The sequence below is a fragment of the Saccopteryx bilineata genome, chromosome 2 (genome assembly GCF_036850765.1).
Source record: "Saccopteryx bilineata isolate mSacBil1 chromosome 2, mSacBil1_pri_phased_curated, whole genome shotgun sequence".
In the NCBI taxonomy this organism is placed as follows: domain Eukaryota; kingdom Metazoa; phylum Chordata; class Mammalia; order Chiroptera; family Emballonuridae; genus Saccopteryx; species Saccopteryx bilineata.
In genome coordinates this window covers 220,286,509-220,310,937 of record NC_089491.1, presented here as the reverse complement: position 1 = coordinate 220,310,937, position 24,429 = coordinate 220,286,509, and the positions used below count along the sequence as shown (strand labels likewise).

Here is a 24,429-nt window from a genome sequence, read left to right as displayed (position 1 = left end):
GGCAGTGGACAGACCATCATCTGGGCACCAGAATACATGCACAATAGAGGGAAAAAGCTGGACAGGGTTAAAGGAGACCTGGGCTCACAACCCCCACAGTGTGGTCTATTAGACCCTGGTGACTTGGGACAAGTAGCTAACTTGGCTAGACTCTTGTTTGCTCTCTGAAGATGACAGGATAGGTTCACATAAAAGTCCCTAACTTGCCACCACTGGTCACCTTAACAGTCTCAAATGTGAGCTGGACTTGGTAGAAGGAGGTAACATGGCCAAGACCACACAGTGATGAGCACCTACGTTGGATGGAACCCTGTCCTTCTTGGAGGACAGCAATTGGTCCAGCAGCCACCTCTTCTGGATTCATGCCCGGGGCTGCCATAATTAATGATTGCTAACCTGACGGCTTCAAGCAACAGAAATGTCCTTTCCCATAGTCCTGGAGGCTAGCACTCTGAGATCAGCATTACTTGGCCAAAATCAAGACACTGGGAGGGTCTTGCTTCCTCCAAAGGCTGTACAGAGAAGCCGTTTCTGCCTCTTTTAGCTCCTGGTGGCTGCTGGCTTTCCTTGGCTTAGGGCCGCATCATTCCAGTCTCTGCCTCTGTGGTCACATGGCCACTCCTTTTCACATGTGCCTCTGTAGTCACATCCCCCTCTGCCTCTCTTATAAGGACACTTGTGGTGGCATTTAGGAACCACCTGGATAAATCAGGGTAATTGTCCTATGTTAAGATCCTTAATTTAGTCATAACTTCAAAGACTTCTTCTGAATAAAGTCACATTTACAGGTTCCAGGGATTAGGACCTGATGTCTCTGGGGGTCACTGTCCAGCCCACAAGGCCCCTATTTCCAGCAGGTGTGATACAGAACTTCCCGTCCATGTGTTTGACTCCTCCCTGGCCTCCCCCAGGGTGGCTTCCCTGCCGAGTACATCATGGATGAGGAAGGCCAGGGTCACCTGACCTGTCTGGACAGCAACCACTCCCACTTCATTCTGGTGGATGACGGGACCCATGGCCACTATGGGGTTGAGATTCCCCTGAGGACCAAGCTGGAGAAGTTCATTTCAGAGCAGACAAAGGAAAGAGGAGGTGAGGGAGCATGCTTTTATGGGTGCTCAGTTGGAGAGGGGAGCAGGCTGGTCATGGTGATGGGGACACAGCTGGCCGTGAATAGGATGTGCTGTAGGCAGGGTACTTGGGGCACATTCAGGACACACGTGGATTTCTTTACACTTGTTTAGGGCAATCTCATGCTCTGTGTAACCAGGGAAGGGAAGGCAGGGCAGGCCCTGGCTTTTCTGCTCACTCCCAGGTCAGAGCCCATCCTGTGGTCACTTTACAAACTCAGTCCCTCATGGTGGGAGAGGGTGGATTCCAGGACAGTGGGGGTCAGATACACAGGGTTTTGCACATACTGTGAGGAGGGACCCGACTTAACAGAGGCTCTAGCTCTGGACCTGGGTTGGTTCGGCAGCTAGAGAGCAGAGATGTTCAAGCTTTGTGGCACACCAGAGATCTCTGGACAGCTCAGCAGCCCAGCCCCTGCAAACCAGGACTACCCTTGGTCTCTGACTTGGGTCTGGGTAGACAGGAACTTGCATTTCTAAGTTCCCAGGGGACACTGACTTGCTGATTGGGCATCACACTTTGAGAACCCTGCTTGATTAAGAGACCTGGGGTGGGAGTGTTTGGGGTATGTCAGTGTGCAGGGACATTGAGACATGTTGGAATTTAGAAAGCAAGTTGCCTGGAGAAAGATATTTCTAAATTCTTCACAAGACCTCTGGCTTCAGGCTGGATGAAAGGCTCAGGGTGGAGCCAAATGTCCATACAGAGGACTGAGGTTCCGTTGCCACGGTTCCAACGCTGTGCTTCTGGGCCACACGGTGCATTATGCCCACCTGCCTGGGGTGTTCTAGGGCGTGCCCAGACTTGAGGCATCATGAATGGGCTGCAGAAACGAGGAGGTTGTTGGCAACTGCTGAGCAGAGAAGACTGGCTGGGGGACCCCAGCTGTCACTATGCTGTCACTCTGCTGTTCACAGTCTTTGCCTTCCCTTCCCATCCAGAAAGAGTGCGGGGGTGGCAAGTGTAAGGAGAGGGTTCATCACGGGCTCTCAAATTTTCTCACCTGCACAGAATAGCAGATTATGTGTGACTCCAAAGTATCAGGCTTTAAAAGCTGCTTAACACCTGTGACACATCTCCCAACTGACACCTCCATGATTAGGCGGGAGCTGGCAGTGGGTAGGGAGGCATCCCAGGTGGAGGTTCTGAGTCCCACATTCCGAAACTGGGACTCTGTGCTTCCTCCTAGGCGTGGCCATCAAGATCCCCATCGTCTGTGTGGTGTTGGAGGGAGGGCCTGGCACACTGCATGTAAGTACCAGCCACGTGGGTGGGGACCCCTGGGCCAAGTCCTGCTGCACGTGGGACAACTGACCCAAAGCACTGTTAACAGCATTCCACTTGGTCATTGGAAGGAGAGGGCAAGGAGCTTGTTCTCCATGACATGGAGAAAGTGCAGTCCACCATGTGGCAGAGTCCTCTCCAAGTGAGGGGGGAAGGGGACACTGGCTTTGGCCCTGGGTGATTGACCAGTAAGAGGGGCCCCAGGGGGGGGACTGCAGCCAGGATGGAGCTGATGGCCCCCTGCTTCCAGGACCCCTGGGCACCCGTGGGGGGTTTCTACAACTCTGCATCCATACTCAGCCCTGAGGGACCAGCAGCTGAACATCACACAGGTTCCTCAGTGGATTTAACATGCTGCCCACGGACCTTTATTCAGAAACCACTGTATGGTGTGTGGTTCACCTTGTTCGTGGTAGCTCTGCTGTAGGAATGTATAGGACATTACAGCATGCCAATTTGGGGCAGGAACATAGAAAATGTCATTTATGTTTAGTAATCTCAGGAGGTGAAAATGAAACTCTGGGGTTTCCTGGGGAGACAGGATGCATCTGATCCCCACCCACTTCATTCTTGGATTCCTCCTCATGGTTCTTCTGCCCAGGCCACATCCTCCTGTCCAGAGCATAGTCTTACCCTGGGCCTTAATAGGGAGTAAGTGTCTGGCTCAGTCAATGCCCTCTCTTTCTAGAAATGCCTTTGTGTCCTCTCATGCTGGTGTTGCTAAGTGATGGGCCTGGAGGGGCTGGTGTGTCAGGTGCCCACCCCACAGCATGTCAGGACTGGTACCTCTCCCCCCTGAGCAGGGGACGTGATGCAGTAATCAGTATTTTCAGGGAATTTGGCAATATAGCCTGTTAGCCCTGATGTCAAGTGTTGTCAGAGACTTCTCCAGTTCAGGAAGTGTGACAGCAGGGTGAGGGTTTACATCCCGGCTCACAGGTGGTCTGTGTCTTGCAGACCATCTACAATGCCATCACTCACGGCACCCCATGTGTGGTGGTGGAAGGCTCAGGCCGTGTGGCCGACGTCATCGCCCAGGTGGCCAGTCTGCCCATCTCCGAGATCACCATCTCCCTGATTCAGCAGAAGCTGGCTGTGTTCTTCCAGGAGATGTTCGAGACCTTCACTGAGGGCAGGATTGTGGAGTGGACCAAGAAGGTAAGGCAGGCAGGCATGTTGGTCACCAGGTGCGGCTGACTCCCAGGTGCCAGGAGCAGGACACACAGGGACCAGACACAGAGGCCCTAGGGGCCTGAAGTGGGCATGTGAATGGGGCTGCGAGCCAAGCAGGCCAAGGGTCCAGGGTGGGCAGGCTGCCTGCCTGCAGGTGAGGCAGCACGCTGTCCTGCCAGGAAAGGGCGTGTCTTGAACCTGAGGCCCGCAGAACTTCAGGCCTGGGCTGGGACACGACAGGTTTGAGAGTTTAGCTGTTCTGGGAAGAGGAGCTGCTGGATTGAAGGCTGAGATGCTGGTGCTATGGTCGGGAGGGGTCAGAGAGGTGGAGAGATGAGATCTGGGCAGCCTGTGCACTGCTTGGTGATGGCAGCAGCAGGTGGCAGGGTTCTGCCCAGCATCCAAGCCTGGAGATTCAAGGTCTCCCGGAAAAATTAATGGAGGCATTCTGGGGTTGGCCGGGCAGAGCATGGCTTCCAATACCATGTAATGATCTGGGAGGTACTTCCATGCCCTCTCAGAGGCATCAGTGGGTGTGGGCCTCCTGGGGATCTTCAGGTTTAGTGAGCATTTGGGGGACCCCCCTGGTCACCAGGGCATGTGGGAGACTTTAAGGCCTGGGAGGGAGCTAGTTATTCCCTGGGCAGGATGTGCTGAGTGAAAACAGAGGGGGTTTTGATACATGAACCTATAGGTGACAGGTCCAAAGTTGCCACAGACGGGCACAGCCCTCTGCTGCAGGGGTCAGCTTCATTTCCTATGCCTGCTTTCTCTCTTGTGCTTTGTGCTTCAGAAAAATTTTAGATTTGTAGATTACTTGCAAAGGTAGAGGGTCTCTCCACTCTTCACCCAACCTCTCCTGATGTTAAAATCCTACATGCCTCAGTGCATTTTCAGAACTGAGAAGTAAATGTTGGTACGTCGCTGTTAAATAACTCAGACCGTTTGGATTTTGCATTGACCCACAAATGTTCTCTTTCTGACCCAGGATCCAAACCAAGACACCAGATTCCAGTTAGCCTGCTCTCTTTCATTATCTTTTTCTTTTCCTTTTTAAGTGTGATATTAGCTAGCCCTCCTGATTTTAAGGACTTTCTGGAACATTATCTTATGAACTAGATGACAGAGGGCTGCTCTGGGAGGGGAGGCTTTCTGCCAGTCTTCTTCATTCCTGAGCTGTGAGCCCCATGGGCACCCCACCCCTAAGATCCTAGGTTTGGACCCTCCCCCTGGACTCCCCAGCCCCACCACATTTCCTGTGAGGATTGAGGACCACAGCCACCCTGAAGCTCAGTCTTTTCACTTTCAAATGCATTAAAGGTTATTTTGTTTTGTTATCCCTACCGTGGAAGATAAATTGTTGCAGATGGGTGGAGAAGTTGTAAGGGTGTTGTATTCACTCTAGATTGTAGGGAAGGACTCCTCCAATACTTGTACAGCTCAGTTGGGAACCCTGGGTCACTTGAAATGGACCTCAGAAACAGTTGTTTACCCAATCCAGATTGCAGGGGGCCCCCATGTGCTCACAGCCATGACCCCAGCCTCCCAAAGTGTGAGGGAGTATGTCTGGGCCAGTCCTCAGCATTGCGTGAAGTCCGTGGCCAGCTGGATAAGCTTAGGGGAGAGTCCTCTCACCCTGGTTCCTCTGGTCATGTCAACTGCTGTCTCAGCTACATTCTGGGCGCCGGGGGCCAGCTGTCTGGAGCTCACCTGACTTCTCTTTCCTGGCAGGATTCTCAATGAGGGCACTCAGTACCTTTCTGATTCTCGTTTCCTCAATAACAAGTCGGGGCTGCAAAGTCATAGGGTCAGTATCTTTTATTCAGCTCCGTGAATGATGGGCCAGGGTGTAAAAGTCCTGGAAATTCAGTTTTAAGTGCCTGACATGCTTTCCAGAGCAGGTCTGTGGAGCAGCTTAGCCCCGGCTGTGTGTAACTTCAGGGCACATGGGCAGGGCACAGGGACACATCATAGGCGGCCAAGTGTGGGGAGGATGCTTTCTTTGGGAGCTGTGGTGTGGGCGGGCTGCTGAGGGTTTGGTCCCTGGTGGGGCGAGGGCAGAAGGCAGTGAGCTCACTGTGGATGGGTGTCTGTAGTGGCACAGAGACTTGTTCTTGTCAGTGCTTCTTGTGGTCTGAGGGTGACCTCGTTAGACTGGATGTTCGATCAGACTGTCTTTGCTGTGTAGTCAGGTCAGTTTGTGAAGACACTGAGGTCTGGCCATGCACATCAGCTCAGCTCCCCACGGAGCCGTTGGGAATTGGTGGGCAAAGCCAGAGGCCTTTCCTCAGTTAGTTTATAAATTATGCAGATAATTGTCAGAACTGAATCTAACCCACCATTGTCAAAAGGTGGCTGTTGTAGTCCACTCTCTGCTGCCGAGTCAAGGCCATGAAAATGGTACTCATACAGTGCAGTCTTGGGCCATGCCGAGGGGAGGACCCTTCACTCTCACTCTTGTTCGAAGGGAGGGGATCTCCAGCTGGTCCTGAGCAGTGACCCGTTTGGTGAAGTCCAGAGTGTGGGTCAGGACTGCTCTGGGCTGCAGTGTGAGCTGGACAGCCTCTTCCCTTGGGGCTGCTGGTGATGCACGTGGACACCAGCCTTAGGGGTCTCCTCGTGGGGCTCACAGCCAGCACTGAGTAGCTGTGGGTCAGGAGGATGCACTTGCCCTCTCTCAGTGCTGCTCTTCTTGTCTGTCAAATAGGGACAATGACACTTAACCTCAGAGGATGGGACTAGAGCACTTATGCAATATGCTTAGTTTTGCATTTCAAAAATATAGCTATCATGTGAACCAAAGGCTGGGTTAAGTTCAGAAGACATTTTGGCTGGAGGATGGGTGGGGCCAGGGAGACCAGGAGTTATTTTGGAGTTGACATGAAAGCTGGACCTCAGGGACGGGGAAGATTGGGATCTTAGGGGCAGAAGTGGGGTGTGAGAGGCACTTTGTAGGTGAGGAGCAATCGTCTGGAACATGAGCAGCAGACTGGGAGAGGAAGGGAAGGCAGGGGAGGCTGGGTGTGACCAGTCTGGGGGCTTGGGGGGGCGTCTGAAAGCTTTGAGAGCCATGAGGGACCTGTGGAACATGTAACCCTGGCCCCAGGATGAAGGGATTATGGGGAACAGCAACTGGTAGCAGCAGGGATCAATGTAATAGACAGGCAGACAGACAGACAGACAGGTGGTAGGTAGATGGTCGGTAGATAGAGACATAGATACATAGGTACAAAGATAAGTTGGGTGTGTGTGGTTTTATATATATATATATACACACACACACACACACACACATACATACATACATGTAGGTAGATAGGTAGGCAGGGTATATAAGTAGGTAGATAAGTAGAGTGGACAGATAGATATGTGGATTCATGAGTAGATAGGTAGGTAGATGGATGATTGGATGGATAGATGGATGGATGCACGGATGCATGGATGGGTGGATGGGTATGTAAGCAGATAGGTGGGTAGGCAGGTGAGGTGAGGAATGGCAAGGCCTCGGCGAGAGGACCAGAGGCAGAAGTCTTAAGTTAAAGCTACGCTGGCTCTTCAGCAGATACCACCTCATGGGCGAGGTGAGCATTCTTTACACTTGGGTTGTGTTTTCTACTCAGTAGACCATTTGCAAACATCACATATTTGGTACTTAAGCATCTTCATCTTCACTGTCCAGCACATGGGGAGTTGAGGAGGTGACCCTAACCATGAAGGTGGGCAGGACTCATGCCCAGGGCTCTGGCTCCATGTTCGGGCCTTGATTGTCTGGGTGCCCCTGGAGGAGGCCGGAGGCCCACTTGTTGCTGAGACCTCACTTGGGGAATGTTTTTGCAGATCCAGGACATTGTCCGGAAGCGGCAGCTGCTGACTATCTTCCGGGAGGGTAAGGACGGCCAGCAGGACGTGGATGTGGCCATCCTGCAGGCCTTGCTGAAAGGTGAGAATCAGCCAAAGTGGGGACCAAGGGGAGAAGCCAGAACAGGGATGCTCAGGACCCTGAGTCCTAGTTGGTCAGATGCAGTGGTCAGAGGGCAGCTGGCAGGTGGGTGCTGACTGCTGTGTCGGGGAACAGGCATCTTTCTCAACTTTCCATTTTTAATGAAATCTGAGTGTAGTTCACACTGATTTATCACTTTGTGGTCATCATAGTTTCTTATAAAATTTCAGGGTAGAAAGACAAAACCTTAGAAGTCCCACTCCTGACCCTGCACACTTGATCCCGTGATTGAACTCCCTGTCTCCTCTGCAGTAGAGGTTCCTTCTGAACGATCAAGCTCTGGGCAGTCTCCTTGGTCTCTCCTCTGCCCCTTGGCTGCTCTTTCCAGGCCAACACTTTCCTCTTCCCCCTTCTTCCACTTCTAGGGGAGGCAAGTGCTTTTCTGTCCTTCCCACGGGCCCCTAGGCTAAGACTCTGACACTGAATGGGAAGCTTGTGTGGTGGAGTATCAAATGTGACCTTTATTTCTGTTCACCTATTCCATGCCCCTCTCACTAACAGAAGGACTGGAGATTGCCCATAAAACCTCATCTGACTGATGAGATTGTTAAAACTTAGAGACTTTGCCTGACCAGGCGGTGGGGCAGTGCATAGAGCATCAGACTGGGATGCCGAGGACCCAGGTTCGAGACCCCGAGGTCGCCAGCTTGAGCACGGGCTCATCTGGTTTGAGCAAAGCTCACTAGCTTGGACCCAAGGTCACAGGCTCGAGCAAGGGATTACTCGATCTGCTGAAGGCCCACGGTCAAGGCTCATATGAGAAAGCAATCAATGAACAACTAAGGCAGGGGTCCCCAAACTATGGCCCCCGGGCCGCATGCGGCCCTCTGAAGCCATTTATCCGGCCCCCACCGCACTCCCGGAAGGGGCACCTCTTTCATTGGTGGTCGGTGAGAGGAGCATAGTTCCCACTGAAATACTGGTCAGTTTGTTGACTTAAATTTACTTGTTCTTTATTTTAAATATTGTATTTGTTCTCATTTTGTTTTTTTACTTTAAGATATGTGTAGTGTGCATAGGGATTTGTTCATAGTTTTTTTTATAGTCCGGCCCTCCAATGGTCTGAGGGACAGTGAACTGGCCCCCTGTGTAAAAAGTTTGGGGACCCCTGAACTAAGGTGTCGCAACGAAAAACTGATGATTGATGCTTCTCATCTCTCTCCATTCCTGTCTGTCCTTGTCTATCCCTCTCTCTGACTCTCTCTCTGTCTCTGTAAAAAAAAAAACGAAAAATAAACAACACACACTGCAACAACAACAAAACTTAGAGACTTCCATTGAAAGCAAGATTCTTGCTGGAACAGAGAAGAACCAGGAAGAGCTGGTTTAACAGAATTCGAGCCACTCCCTCCCGGCACCAACAGAGGAAAGCATGGGGTGGGACAGGGAGCTGTGATTCACCAAGTGCATATCTGGTGCAGACAGGGGTCCCAGGGTGTTCCTGTCACAGACGGGCCATGGAAGCATCTGCCTTCTCTCTGCCGTCTTCTTTGACATGGCCAAAGGACTAAGAAGAGAGATGCCAGGCAGCTAGCGTCTGGGGAAACCCAAGGCTGCTGTGGCCCTCAAAGGCCATGACAAAGGACCTTTGGGGACATTGAGTCTGACCTTTAGTACACAGCTCTAGGAGAGGGGAGGGCCCCTACTCATGGCCCAGGAAGGACCCCATGGACATGGGGCACCAAGTCCTGGTGGCCTCTGCTCTCAGTCTGCTGTGTCGATGTTCAGCCAGCAAAGCTAATGTCATGGTAGTAGTCCCTTCTGTGTGCTGAGCCAGAGGGGTACGAGTGAGCCTCTGGGTGTTGGAATGTTTCAATCTTGATCTTGGTGGTGGTTATGCAGGTGCAGACGGCAGTAAAAAGCCATTGAACTATACAGTATTTGTACACTGTAGAGTTCTGTTAACTTCAGTGAAAAGATTTATCAAGATGATTTTGGCATAGCTCTGTGTTGCACAGAACAAAGTGGGTGGTACCTCCATCTGTGCAGGGTGAGAAAGAGAGAGATTAGGAGAGCCACTGAGGGTCTAAAAGAGAGACTTTATTTCTGGAAGTAAGCACAGTGTAATTGGTTATAACTGGTTGCTTAGAGGAAGGGGATGGTCCTCTGGAGTGGTTATAGGAAAATACACACACACACACACACACACACACAACTTTTCCATGGCAACCCTTTGTAGAAATCAACTTTATTGAGGTATAGTTTATACATAGTAACCCTCATTCTAAGTTTACTGCTGGATGAATTCTAACAGGTGTGTACATCCCACGTTCCTACCACAGCCCAGATACAGGAGAGTTTCCTTGCCCCAGAAAGTTTCCTCCAGCTCCTTTGTCATCAAACTTCCCTCTACTCCACCTGGGTGGCTGTTTATCTGCTTTTTATCACTGCAGGTCAGTGACCTGTTCTAGAATGTCATGTGAGTGGAACCAGATATTATCTGTTCTTCCATGTCCTGCCTCTTTGGCTCTGTGTTGTGGTTTTGAGATTCTTCTCTGTTGTTATATGTATCAGAGCTCTGTTCCTTTTAGCTGCTGAGAGCTATTCTGTCATGAGTGGCAGTCTATTGTCTATTCATCTGCTGGTGGATATTGCAGGTTGCTCCTAGTTTGAGGCTATTATGAATACGGCTATTTGTTTTTATTTCTCTTGCGTCCACCTCTAGGAGTGGACTGTTTGGTGCTTTAGGGCAAGTGTATGTTTAACTTCATAAGAAAATGCCAAACTATCTTCAAAAAATCGTACAGTTTTACCTCTCTGCGGTATCATCGGTGCTAGGCTGCAGCCATCCTAGTGAGTGGGAGGTGGCATCTCTGTGTGGTCTCTCTGATGACTGATGATGTGAGCATCTTTTCCTGGGCTTCTTGGCCATTTGTATACCATCTTGGTGGAGTGTCTTTTGTGTCATCTGTCTATGCTTACTTGGTTTTCTGTCATTTTATCTTTGAATTGTAAGACTTCTGATATATTCTGATACAAATCCTTCGTCATATAGATGTACTGGGATATTTTCTTTTGGCTCATAGTCTGGCTTTTATATTTCTTTCAGTGTATCTTTGAAGAGCAGAAGATTTAAATTTGAATGCATTTTAATTTACCAATTTCTTCCTTTATGGTTTGTGTTCTTTGCACCCTGAGACATCTTTGCCCATCCCACAGTTCCAGTATTTCCTTCTGTTCAGTGTAGCAGCTCTACAGTCACAGCTCTTATGCTTAAGTCTATGATCCACCTCAGTTAACCTTGTGTGTGGTGTGAGGTAAGAGTCAAAGTTTTATTTTTTCCCCTTCCCTAAACAACAACCCATGTTTTAAAGTGTTAAACCAGAAAGAGAGAACATAAACTAGTCAGGCAAAATACAGTGTGTCCGTAAAGTCATGGTGCACTTTTGACCAGTCACAGGAAAGCAACAAAAGACGATAGGAATGTGAAATCTGCACCAAATAAAAGGAAAACTCTCCCAGTTTCATACCTATTCAGTGCAGTTCAATGTGGGCTCACACACAGATTTTTTAGGATTCTTGTATAGCCTCTACAGACTTGTCACTGACTGATGGCCTACCAGAATGGGGTTTCTCCACCAAACTGCCAGTTTCCTTCAACTGCTTATCCCACCGAGTAATGTTATTCCTATGTGGTGGCGCTTCGTTATAAGTGCACCGATATTCACGTTGCACTTTGGTCACGGATTCGAATTTAGCAAGCCACAGAACACACTGAACTTTCCTCTGTACCGTCCACATCTCAACTGGCATGGCCATGGGCTGCTCTGCTGTATACACGGTGTTACATCATCATCTGTGCATGCGCACATGCTGCCATATCATCCTACAGAAACTGGCAGGGTTTTCCTTTTATTTGGTGCAGATTTAACATTTCTATCGTCTTTTGTTGCTTTCCTGTGACCGGTCAAAAGTGCACCATGACTTTATGGACACACTGTACTTGTACTGGCAACCTGGGTCAGGTGGTGTTTGGTTTTTTTTAATTGAATTTGTTAGGATGGTGAGGTGGTGGTTTTGCAATCAAGACAGAGAAGGAATGTTACAGCTCTGTGGTGGTGACTTTTGAATGTTAATTCTGAAAGTTCTCACCTTTCAGAAACCAGACTAGAGACTGTGTTCTTTAAACTTAGGGCTTGACCAGGAGATGGGGCTAGGCAGAGGGGCTGGGGGGGAGGGCAACATAGTGACCAAAACCCAAGATTTCCCAATTCTAACATTGAAAGGAAAAGCTTTTATAAAGGCATGTGGGTAGGGAGGACTTTGCAACTGAGCACTGAATTTAATTACTGAATTAAAATTACTAAGAGGCTGAGGCTGGTGACAGGTCCTGCTGCTCCAGCTTTGTTGGACGGCAGAGGAGCTGACGGGCAGTGGCTTTAAGACGCAGATTGAAGGGTCGTGTTTCCTACCTGCAGCCTCTAGGAGCCATGACCACTTTGGCCACGAGAACTGGGACCACCAGCTGAAGCTGGCAGTGGCGTGGAACCGCGTGGACATTGCCCGGAGTGAGATCTTCACAGATGAGCGGCAGTGGAAGGTATGGTCTCTTGGTTGGGGGGTGGGGGCACTGTGCCCACACAAGTCATGCCATGGGAGCGGGACGGGCCCTGCGGGATGGCCTCCGTCTAGATCCAGCCTTTCTTTTGATGGAGGGTGGCCCGAACAAGTTTCCTCCTCACTAAGTTGGAGACAATAGTCGTCCCCATCCAAAGCGTTGAGGCCAGGATTACAGGAGGCTGTGGCCAGACACAGCCCCTCTTGGTGCTCTCCCTCAGCCTTCAGAGCTGCACCCCATGATGACGGCCGCCCTCATCGCCAACAAGCCCGAGTTTGTGAAGCTCTTCCTGGAGAACGGGCTGCGGCTGAAGGAGTTTGTCACATGGGACACCCTGCTCTACCTGTACAAGAACCTGGAGCCCTCCTGCCTGTTCCACTGCAAGCTGCAGAAGGTGCTGGCGGAGGAGCCTGAGCGTGTGGTCTGCGCGCCCGCCGCGCCTGCCGTGCAGATGCACCATGTGGCTCAGGTGCTGCGGGAGCTTCTGGGTGACTTCACACAGCCGTTATACCCCCGGCCCCGCTCCAGCGATCGGCCGCGGCTCTTGCTGCCCGTGCCCCACATCAAGCTCAATGTGCGTGCTGGTAACGTGGTCCCTGCTTAGTGTGGCCTGCGTGCTGGGCCACTGCTGTGTACTTAGAGCTTTCTCTAAAAAAAATGAGCTTACATGTTTATTAGAAAGGAAAATATACTCCCTGCTTTAGCCTACTCAGCCACCATAACAAAGTACAACAGATAGAGGGCTTACATTTATTTTCTCACTGCTCTTGAGGCTGGAAGCCAGAGACCACGGAGCCAGGGGGGATGGTTTAAGTAAGGCATTCCTTCCTGACTTGCAGATGGCCTTTCTTCTGCTTGTACCCACATAGGGAGAGAGCACTCTGTGTTGCTTCCTCTTCTTTTTAAGGACTCTAATCCTATCAGGCCAGGGTTCCATCCACATGACCTCATTTAACTGTAACCATCTCCTTAGAGACCCTGTCTCCAAATCAGTCACACTTGGGGTTGGGGCTTCAATGTATGAATTTGAGGAGGGACATAATTCAGCCCATAACTCTTTAAGAATTTTGAACGAAATGAGAGGTCATGCAAGGAGGATGATCTCCATTGTGCCCTGTACCCCTGGTTTTGCTCACCAGGTGTAATTGTTTTTTCGTGTAGCCAGGTTGGAATATTCCACCCATGCCTGCATGAGCTGCCCAGCAAGTGTGTTGCAACAATAGGAGAGGGTGTTTCTAGTTTCATCCCTATTTGATGGGAATCCTGCAGTGTCTGTGTTAATTATGATGCTGGTGTATTGTATGCACCAGAGCAGTGGTAGTCAACCTGGTCCCTACCGCCCATTAGTGGGTGTTCCAGCTTTCATGGTGGGTGGTAGCAGAGCAACCAAAGTATAAATAAAAAGATAGATTTAACTATAGTAAGTTGTTTTATAAAGATTTATTCTGCCAAACTTAGCGAAAATCTGACATAAAGTACTTGGTAAGTAATTATTATATGCTTTAACTTGCTGTAACTCTGCTTTATAAATTTTATAAAGTAAAGTTACTTCCCTACTTTATAAATCACCATTACTGTGGAACCAGTGGGTGGTTAGAAAATTTTACTACTAACAGAGATACAGAAGTGGGTGGTAGGTATAAAAAGGTTGACTACCCCTGCATTAGAGAGTGTTCATCGCCTGATTCATTAAGGTTTTACAAGTGAAACCTTGGTGCTGAGTTTTATCAGTTGCGCTTTGAGAAGTTGAATTGCCCTTTGACTTTGAAGAATTCTTTAAATTTATTTCCTGATAGTGAAAGGTCTTTATTGCTGTTTTGACTCTCACTTTGATTGCAGTGTAAGATATGTTTAATATGATACCAGATTTGGTTGACGGTATTTTTAGTTTTTTTGCATCAGAATGTTTAAGGCTTTGATTGTAGTTTTATTTGCGGTGGGGAGGGGGCTTTCTTTGTCAGGTTCGGGTACCAATTTTATGTTAGTTTTATAAAATCCATTGGGAAGCCTTCCTTCTTTCTCTGCTCTGGAACAGTTTATGTGGCTGGAATTCACTGCTTCTTACAAGCTCAGCAGACTCTCCTGTGAGTGCATTGGGGCCTGGTGCCTCTTTGGGTAGTTGCTATAACTTCCTCATTTTCTTTCCTGATGATTTCTTTGTTTAGGTTTTCTGTCTGTTCTAAGATTAGATTTGGGTTTTTATTTTTCCTCCTGCTAGAAAATAACCCACTTCTTTCAGGTTTTCAAATCTGTTCATGGTCCCAAAGTATGCCTGACCCCTGAGAAAGACGTGGTTGTGGCTCAGTTTTACACGTTCACAGTTCTATTCTTCTTCATATCCAGTTGGAAAGTACATAAGACGTTCCAAAGTAGAAGCTCTCAGTCAACCATGTCTATAATTTAAGAAGATAAACTGATATTTTTTATTAAGATGAGCCTTCAGGAAATTTCCAAAACCATGTAAAGAAAGTGCAGTGTTATGTGTGAGCTGGGAAATGTGTTCTCTTCCTCTGGGATTTGTCTCCAGACCTTTTGCATACATGTTTCCTTACTGATAGGCCAGGAAGCCTGGGTTCTTATGTCACTCTGCAGGTTGAGTGTGTCTGCAGCTCAGGTGCCTTCCTGTTCATGCGGAACCTCAGTGTCTGTTCAGTAATGCCTTTCTGCTCTTTTTCTCTTTTACAAGACACTGTGTAGGTCCCTGAGAAGCTCACAGCCATGAATCTGTTAACAGACTCTTTGTTAGAATGTTTCTTTATTTAAAAAAAAGAAGGCTGTGATGCCATCAGGGAAGATTGAGGAACCTTGAGATGCCTGGAGTGTAACAGGGTCTACAAGTGGTGTAGGAGTTGGTTGGTATCCCACTTTCTGGATATTTCTACGTGTGTGCAGAGTTACGGCTTTAGAATCCCAGTGTTCGTGAAAACTGTCTAGGATGTTGTTGAAAAGGTAGGTTGCAGGTCTTGCCCTCCAGGGACAGAGGATCTGAGAAGATGTGGGCGTGCTTGGGACCTTCACCCCACCAGGCCCCCTAGCGATTCTGATTGTACTGGGGACTTAGTGGGGGAGGAGACTCTGACTGTCTGCTGCTCACCAGGTTCAGGGAGTGAGTCTCCGGTCCCTATACAAACGTTCATCAGGCCATGTAACCTTCACCATGGACCCGGTCCGTGATCTTCTCATTTGGGCCATTGTCCAGAATCGCCGAGAGCTGGCAGAAATCATTTGGGCTCAGGTAACCAGATATATGGCTGTGGGTGGACCAGTGACAGGGCCGCAACAGGGAGCCTAGCCAGCAAGCCCAGTGCTGATAGCAGGTCAGATGGTGCACGGCTGTGGAGGGAGGGCAGTGTGTGTCACAACACCTGAAGGGACTCATGATGCTCTGTGTTGAGAACAGAGGGCTTGGTTCTAGGCAAGAAAAGAATTTTTTGAAAGGCAAACCACACAGACTCTTGGAGCTCTGTGAAGGGAGGAGGCCGGTTAGGAAGAGCCATCCTTCATGGCTCACATGGCTCCTGGGGGTCAGTACACAAGCTGTGGGCATTCTGTTCAATTGAGACTGCAGAACAAGTTCTATCCCTACAGGGGCCACATCTCTCTCCATTGGCCATTGGGGATCTCAATGGAGATAATCTGTTACTTAGGCCCCGATGCTCCTGTCCTGAGCCTGGTTCAGGCTGACTGTCCTTTTAAAGGGAAAGTAAATTCATATTTTTTTTTTTCTCAGAGATGCCCCTGTTTTTAGTGCTGGAATTTCCAAATTGCTCTCCAGGAGTTAGCTCCCTTCCCAGAGTCACTAGCAGCACAGCATTGGTGGTGGTTCTGGGAGGTTCGTCCTCTCCCAGGGAGCATGGTGGGTCAGCAGCTGGGCCAGGCCTGACTGTGACCTTGGTGTGCTCTGTGGGGCTCAGGGGATAGAGAGGCCAAATACAGCCTTCCGGGCTCTGACACCAGTCCCTCATGCTGGGCTGGTGCTGCTCTTCGACTCAGTGTCTCTGGGCTGTGCCTTGAGAGCCTTCCTTGAGATTTTCTTAGTCCCCGCCTGGTGCCTGGGCCTGGTGGTGCCCCTGAGGCAGAGATCCTTGAACTTGGACAGAGACTTGCATGGGTCTGTTTCTCTCTGTTGGGTGTTCCCTGACCTTCAGTCCCACATCTAGGGTTGACCAGATGCCCCAGGAGCTCCAGGCCTTGTACCAGCAAGGCTATGTCAGTACCCTGTGTGCAGTCCGTGTTCTGGGTGGGCAAGCAGGCCTCCTGGCAAGCAGACCACTCCCACTGGCCAGTGTAGGAGAGTGCACCCCAGAAAGTGCTTACGTGTTGATTTGAGTGACCCAAATTGTTTATATAGACAGGCACCACAACAAGTAACACCCAGTGGCCTGTGCTATCCCAGGGTCTCTGCTCTCATCAGCCCTGGGTAGTGTGTCTGGGGTCCCCTTGGCTGGACAATGCAGGCCCTCATAGTGGCTCCCCTCGTCCTCAGAGCCAGGACTGCATTGCCGCGGCTTTGGCCTGCAGCAAGATCCTCAAGGAGCTCTCCAAGGAGGAGGAAGACACGGACAGCTCTGAGGAGATGCTGGCGCTCGCTGACCAGTATGAGCACAGAGCCATTGGTGAGCTCCACAGGGCCGTGCCCTCCGGCCACTCAGCTCCGTGCATTACCCTGGGGTTCTCATCCCAGGTTTCAGACCCTCAATGTCATTCTTTGTTTCCCTGGGGTCCTCATCCTAATTTCAGCCCCACTCCTGTTCAGACTTTGCCATCTGGAGGGGCTGCTCTGTCACACTGTCCCCATTGTCAGTGATGGGGACCCTGCTGCTATGACACAGATATTCCCCCTCCATCAGGGGTCTTCACTGAGTGCTACCGGAAGGATGAAGAGAGAGCACAGAAACTACTCATCCGTGTGTCAGAGGCCTGGGGGAAGACCACCTGCCTGCAGCTGGCCCTGGAGGCCAAGGACATGAAGTTTGTTTCCCACGGGGGCATCCAGGTGACCTTCTGAGAGCCTGCTTCCAGAAACAGCCACCTGTGATGCTATTAGGGGTTGCAACCTCTGCTCGTGTACAGGGCACACATATTCACAAGTTTCGGGTCCCTCAAGGACACAGGGATGGTGCCTCGCCCATTGGTCATGTGCTGCAGACCCTCCAGACCCTCTTTCCTCCCTGTATACAGAGGAGGAAATGATGCTAAGTAAGAGTGGGTGGGGGTCTTGAAGGCCACCATTCACCTCCACAATGGGGTGCTCCCACCTGGGAGCCCTAGTGGTCACCCAGGAGGCCCAAGGAGTCAGGTGTCAGTCTCCTCTCCTGGGGCCTCAGGAGGGGCACATGGGGGAGGGCAGAGTGCCATGAGCAGGGAGCTCCTCCTCTTGCATCAGAGGCAGGCATTTGGTGAGTGCCTTCAGAAGACTGCTGTTTCCTTGAGCCTGGCTTTGTGCTGTCACTGTGTACATGGCGTATTATCGTGTGGGCTGGGATCTGGGGATACCGTGGGGAGGACATTTGTTTCCCCCACTCCACACATACCATGCTCAAAGGGGCCCGGTGGTGAGAGCCAGGGAGGGTGGGCCCTGGAGCCAGAAGCCCAGGTATGCCCCCCTCACTTCTGGGAGAGCCTGGCCTGGTTCACCTGGGGCCTCTCCTCAGCTGGCACATGGCAGGGCCTGCCTTGTGCCACCCACCAAATTGCGCAGTTGTGGGGCCCAGAGAACGCTGCATTTAAATGTGTGGACTTTCTCATTCTCGGGGGTAGGGCGCAGGGAGCCTGAGGTCAGGTGGGGTGAGGGGCCCAGAGAACGCTCTTCTTGAGTATGTGGACCCACTCACCCTCGGGGGTAGGGCGCAGGGAGCCTGAGGTCAGGTGGGGTGAGGGCCCCTGTCCTGAAGCTGTACCCCTCTGTCCGCAGGCCTTCCTGACCAAGGTGTGGTGGGGCCAGCTCTGCGTGGACAATGGGCTCTGGCGGGTGATCCTGTGCATGCTGGTCTTCCCGCTGCTCGCCACTGGCCTCATCTCCTTCAGGTGCCGCCTGACTGGGGCGCTTTGGGGTTATAAGGCTGTGAGAGGTGCCCACGGGCACGGGACCATCTACCCCATATGCCTTTGCTGGGGGCTAGTTGCAGGAATCCTCAGCGTTGTGACTGGATCCTAGAATGGTGGGGATATGTTGAGCTAAGAGGCACAGGGAGAGGCCACACCTGTGCGAAGTCCCCATTCTGCCCCAGCACCTACTGTCCTCAAGCATTCACTTGCTGTGAGCACCCACCTGCCCTGAGCACCCACCTACCCTGAGTACTCAAGTGGCCCAAGGATTTGGGACAGCTCTAATGGAACCAGGCTGCAGGCTCTTTTGGGGTCCTTGCTCTGTGGGTATCTGATGGGGCCCTCTGTTGTAGCTGTGTGCACAAGACAATGGGACACATCCTCCCTTCCCTGCCACTTGGTGTGAGCACATGCAGGACCCCCCTGAGCACCTGGGCCCAGGTGCAAGGTGGCTGAGGTCCTTGAGCTGTCAGGTTCCTTACGGCCTCACTGTCGCCGCAGGAACAGGAGGGTGCAGGCGGTGCGGGGCCTGGCCCGGGTCCGTGCCTTCTTCAACGCACCTGTGGTTATCTTCCACCTGAACATTCTGTCCTACTTCTCCTTCCTCTGCCTGTTTGCCTACGTGCTCATGGTGGACTTCCAGCCCTCGCCCTCCTGGTGTGAGCACCTCATCTACCTCTGGCTCTTCTCCCTGGTCTGTGAGGAGTTGCGGCAGGTACATCCTACCCTTTCCTTACAGTTCTCTGGGGTCCCCTGTCCACTGGTCCTCTCCCACCTGATGCTTGCTTGGTCACTGTCTCACATGGCCCTTGGCCCACTTCACTCACATGATGTAACTGCTACTGCCTGTCGGGACCTGGAGCAGTGGGAGGAGGTGTGGGCCAGGTGGCTCTGTTGCCCTGTCTGTTGGCCTCTCCTCTGCCCTTCTCTCCCCGTGGCCTCCTGCAGCCAGACCGTGTCTATGAGGGCCGGAAGTTCCAGCCTCACAGGCAGCCCCAGAACTGGGGGCATGCCCTTCTCCCTGATTCAGTCTGATGGTCCCATGAAGGGACAAGGTTGTCCCCACCCTGCAGCTGCCTGGGTCTAGGGTCTGATACCCAGAGGAGGGCATGGGGACTCCTGCTAGGCTCCCACAGTCACTCCAGGGACCTCCCTCTCCTCTAGGAGCTGCTGCAGGAAGCAGGATGGGGCTGGCTCCTGACAGTGGGGCGGGGTTTCCCCAATGCACTCATTTACATATTGGGCAGGGCAGGGCTGGGATCCTGGCAGCTGGAGGAGTTAGGTGACACCTCCTGGCCAGGCATCTCTCTGTTGTTCCTGACCCAGGGGTGGTGGAACTCCGTTCACTCCCTAGCTAGCCTTGCTTTCCAGGAAGGAGCGAGCATTTCACTGCGGGTAAAATAAAAGTGACAGCAGGCCGGGCCTCCCCTAACGTGTCCTCTCACAGCTCCTCTATGACCCTGACGAGTGTGGGCTGATGAAGATGGCGCTCCTGTACTTCAGCGACTTCTGGAATAAACTGGACATTGCTGCCATCCTGCTCTTCATAGCTGGGCTGACCTGCAGGTGAGTGGCCCTGTCCCCTCAGGGCACATGCAGGGGTGGCCCCTGGACTAGGGTCAGAGCCGGCCACCCTCATGGGCTCAGCTACATCTGAATGAGTCTGCCGTCTGTCTGGTGGGCAGCCTTGCCCACCCTGGGCACTGTTGGAGGAGCAGAGGATGGCCACCCTCATGCACAGGTGCTGGCTCCCTCCTGCTGTCGTCCTGGCCTCTCCATTGGCCATCAAGGCCGTGCCTGTCTAACACCATGCCGTGGCCCCCTTTCTCCATGATGCTCAAGGCACCCCATACAGCCTCCTGTCCTAGGATGCTTGCAGTCTAGCTACTGACTGAGACTGGGCTTCCAGACCTTTCTGGAGAACGCACCCCAGCCGCCTATGGGAGACTTTGCCTCCTGAGCTCACACCCAATTTTTAGTACTTCAAGGCCCAAGAGTTGCCAGAGCCCTTGTCCTCCAGAGCCATACATGGGCTTGGACAGATGCGCAGGTGGCTGGGGACAGGCCCTGGGAGCAGCAAGCTGAGGCCCCTGTCTCTGTCCGGGCCAGGCTGATACCGGCACTACTGTACCCCGGGCGCATCATCCTCTCCCTGGATTTCATCATGTTCTGTCTCCGGCTGATGCACATATTTACCATCAGTAAGACACTAGGGCCCAAGATAATCATCGTGAAGCGGATGGTAAGGAGATGAGGGGCCCTGATGCCAGTTTCAAGTGAAGTGCCAAAGCTTAAGCATGCCCCTAGGTTCTCACGTCCCTGCTTTGCCCCTGGGCTCTTACCTCCTGGCATGCCAGTCTCAGGTCTTTTCCTATGTGCCATCTCTTCCAGGCAAGCTTCCCTGATCAACACAGTGCATTCCAGATCCCTGTTACCGCTCCCATTGCTCCCCTCTGTGGGTCACAAAAACATCCAACCCCTGCTGTACATTGTGGGGTGCTCAGGATCCCATTAGGTCATGTGGGAAGCTCTAGGGCTGTGTGCCCAGAGCTTTTGGTTCTGAGCACTGCATCAGGGGTGTTGACCACTTCTCCCTGCACTGCAGGGTGCACATGTGGGGCATGGAGGGTGGACCCCACCTGTCGTTAGGGAGAGCAAGATGTGTGTGCAGCTGCAGCTAGTGCTGCCTTGTCTCTGCAGATGAAGGATGTCTTCTTCTTCCTCTTCCTGTTGGCTGTGTGGGTTGTGTCCTTCGGGGTAGCCAAGCAGGCCATCCTCATCCACAATGAGAGCCGAGTGGACTGGATCTTCCGGGGGGTCATGTACCAGTCATACCTCACCATCTTCGGGCAGATGCCATCTTACATCGATGGTAGGACATGGTCCTGACAGCTGTGGGAAAGGAGGCCACACTACAGCAGGGGTCCTGTGAGCCTATGGGACAAGGAAGGGAGGGTGGGCATTTCCCACTTGCTCAGTGCTGCCCATGGGGTGGGAGGTCCAGAGTTTCCCTGAGGAAAGAAAGAGGCAGGTGTACATACTGTCCACTTGAGGGGAAAGGCATCAGCCAGGGTAGGGTCAGGTGCTGAGCTGTATCTCAAAGCTTCGGCTGAGATCCAGGTGGGCCGAGGGTGTGGCCTGGGGCACTGGGGCATCAGTGACATGTCCTCCCCAATGTTAGTGCCACCCTATTCCTTCTCTCCCACCCCAGTCAGAAATAACTTCCTCTTTCCCTAGATGGAGAAAACACTGTTTGTATACCGAGTTTTTTCTTTAATTACTAATTTTAGAATAAATTTAGAATTTCATTTTAGAACATTTGTATCACCCCCAAAAAGACATTCCATACGAATTAACAGTCACTCCCTAGTCCTTCTCTGTTCAGCGATAGTCAACCTCTACTCTACTTTTTGTCTCTATAAAATATCTTTTGTAGACCTTGCATATAAGTTGGATAATGTAGTGTGTAGTGTTTTGTGTTTTGCTTTTGCTGAGCATGATATTTTCAAAATTCATCGATATTGGAGCCTGTCTCGGTATTTCACTCCTTTTTTGTGGCTAAATAATATTCCATTGTGTGGATAGACCACATTCTTGTTTCTTTCTAAGTGGGTGAATGTTTGAGTTGTTTTGACTTTTTGGCTACTATGAACAATGCATCTATTAACAGTTATTTATAACTTTTTGTGTGGACATATGTTTTTATTTCTTCTGGTTGTGTATTTATAGTGAAACTGCTGGGTTATAGGTAACTCTATGTTTAACTTTTTGCAAAACTACCAAACTGCAACATTTCTATCCCACCAGCAGTGCAAGAGGGTTCCAATTTCTCCACTTCTTTGGCAACACTTGTTACTGGCTGGCTTCTTTGATTCTGGCCATTCCAGTGGGTATGAAGTGTATCTCGTTGTGGTTTGGGTTTGCATTTCCCTGATATGGCTGATAATGTTGAGCACTTCTTTGTGTAGATATAAAGATCTCTTTGTGTAGATCCATTTCTGTATCTTCTTTGGAGAAACGTCTATTCCTATCCTTTACCCATTTTTCAAGTGTGTTGTTTGTCTTTTTATTGAGTTGTAAGAGTTCTTTACATATGGATACCCGTCCCTTATCATATCTGTGATTTGTAAATAATACCCCATTCTCTGGGGTGCCTTTTCACTTTATGTTGTCCTTTGAACTACAAAAGCTTTTAATTTTGATGAAGTTCAGTTTATCAGTCTCGATTATTATTTGTGCTTTTGGTAGCATATCTAAGAATTTATTGCCTAATCCAAGGTTTATGCCTTGGTTGTTATTCTCAAAGTTTTATAGCTTTAGCTCTTACTTTGGGCCTTTGATCTAGTTAAATTAATTTTTGTATATAGTATTATTTGGCATGCAGATATCTAGTTATTTCTGGATATTTGTTGAAAAGACTGTTCTTTCCCTATTGAATTGTTGGCACCTTTGTCAAAAAACAATTGAGCCTGACCAGACGGTGGTGCAGAGGATAGAGTGTTGGACTGGGACACAGAGGACCCAGGTTCGAAACCCTGAAGTCACTGGCTTGAGTGCAGGCTCACCAGCTTGAGCGCAGGGTCGCTGGCTTGAGCATGGGATCATAGACATGAGCCCATGATTGCTGGCTTAAGCCCAAAGATCGTTGGCTTGAAACTCACTTGCTCTGCTGCAGCCTCCTCCCCCCTAGTCAAAGCACATATGAGAAAGCAGTCAATAAACAACTAAGGAGACTAAGAAGCCGCAACAAAGAATTGATGCTTAACATCTCTCTCCCTTCTTGTCTGTCTGTCCCTATCTGTCCCTCTCTCTGTCTTTCTGTCTCTGTCACACACACACACACACACACAAAAAGAATCAATTGATCATTAATGAAACGGTTCCTCTCTAGGCTCTCAGTTCTGTTTCATTGATCTATATGTTTTTCCATATGCCAGAACCACACTGTCTTGATTACTGTAGCTTTGTAGTAAGTTTTAAAATCAGGAAGTCTGAGTCTGTTTTTTCAAGATTATTTGGCCTCTGGGTCCCTTGGATCCATGTGAAGTTTTGCCTCAGCTGATCAATTTCCTAAAAAAAAAAAAAAAAAAAAAATAGAATGAAGGCATCTAGAATTTTGATAGTAAACATGGAATGTCTCCCCTTATTTAGGTAATTTCTTTCAGTAATGTTTTGTAATTTTCAGTGTTTAAGTTGTACTACTTTTATTAAATTTATTCCTAAGTTTTTTATTCATTTTCATGCTGTTGTAAATAGAATTCTTTTATTAATTTTGTTTTGGATTGTTTATTGCTAGTGTATAGAAATACATTATATTTTGTATATTGATTGTGTATCCTGAAACCTTGCTGAACTTCTTTATTAGCTCTAATAGATTTTGAGTGGATTTCTTGGGATTTGTTCTATAGAAGATCATATCACCTATAAAGAGGGATAATTTTTACTTGTTCTTTTCCAATCTGGATGCTTTTTATTTATTTGTTGTTGCCTAATTATCTTGCTAGAATCTCTGGTTCAATGATGAATAGAAGTATTGAGAACAAATTTCTTTATTTTGTTCTAGACCTTTGGGGTGGAAAGCTTTGAATATTTCACTATTAAGTACAATATTAGCAGTGGGTTTTTATAAATGTCCTTTTTCTAGTTGAAGAAGTTCCCTTTTGTTTCTGGTTTCTTGAGTGTTTTTATTATGAAGGCTGTTAGATTTTGTCACATGCTTTTTCCACATCTCTTAAAATGTTTATACAGCTTCTGTCCTTTATCCTATTAATATGGCGTATTACATTAATTAATTTTCACATGTGAAACCAACTCTGCATTCTTGGGCTATATCTCACTTGGTCATGGTGTATGAGTCTCTTTCTATGTTGCTGGACTCGGTTTTCTAGCATGTTGTTGAGGGTTTGCATCTATATTCACAAAACGTCTTGGTCTGAAGTTGTCTTGTAATGTTTTGTCTCCTTTTGGTATTAGGGTAGTGCTGGCCTCAGAAGAGTGACTTAGGAAGTATTCCCTCCCCTTTTATATTTTGGAAAAGTTTGTGAAGGATTGGTTTTAATTCTTCTTTAAACATTTGGTAGATTCCCCCCCCCCCTTTTTTTTTTCATTTTTCCAAAGCTGGAAACAGGGAGGCAGTCAGACTCCTGCATGCGCCCGACCGGGATCCACCTGGCATGCCCACCAGGGGGTGATGCTCTGCCCCTCTGGGGCGTCGCTCTGTTGCATCCAGAGCCAC

At 49.9% G+C, this 24,429-nt stretch overlaps 1 protein-coding gene across 10 annotated transcripts in view; it reads left to right on the top strand.

Moving 5' to 3' along the window:
- TRPM2 (transient receptor potential cation channel subfamily M member 2) overlaps nt 1–24,429 on the top strand; it is a 51,476-nt gene that overhangs the window by 12,280 nt on the left and 14,767 nt on the right. For all 10 annotated transcript variants that reach the window (XM_066259226.1, XM_066259231.1, XM_066259228.1 and 7 more), the window contains exons 7-20: nt 912–1,092; nt 2,321–2,382; nt 3,373–3,573; nt 7,426–7,528; nt 12,007–12,128; nt 12,367–12,720; nt 15,244–15,381; nt 16,633–16,762; nt 16,997–17,142; nt 18,061–18,173; nt 18,696–18,909; nt 19,642–19,760; nt 20,304–20,436; nt 20,895–21,066. In XM_066259226.1, coding sequence (XP_066115323.1) covers nt 912–1,092; nt 2,321–2,382; nt 3,373–3,573; nt 7,426–7,528; nt 12,007–12,128; nt 12,367–12,720; nt 15,244–15,381; nt 16,633–16,762; nt 16,997–17,142; nt 18,061–18,173; nt 18,696–18,909; nt 19,642–19,760; nt 20,304–20,436; nt 20,895–21,066 — 2,188 coding nt within the window. The remainder of the gene's footprint in view (nt 1–911; nt 1,093–2,320; nt 2,383–3,372; nt 3,574–7,425; nt 7,529–12,006; nt 12,129–12,366; nt 12,721–15,243; nt 15,382–16,632; nt 16,763–16,996; nt 17,143–18,060; nt 18,174–18,695; nt 18,910–19,641; nt 19,761–20,303; nt 20,437–20,894; nt 21,067–24,429) is intronic.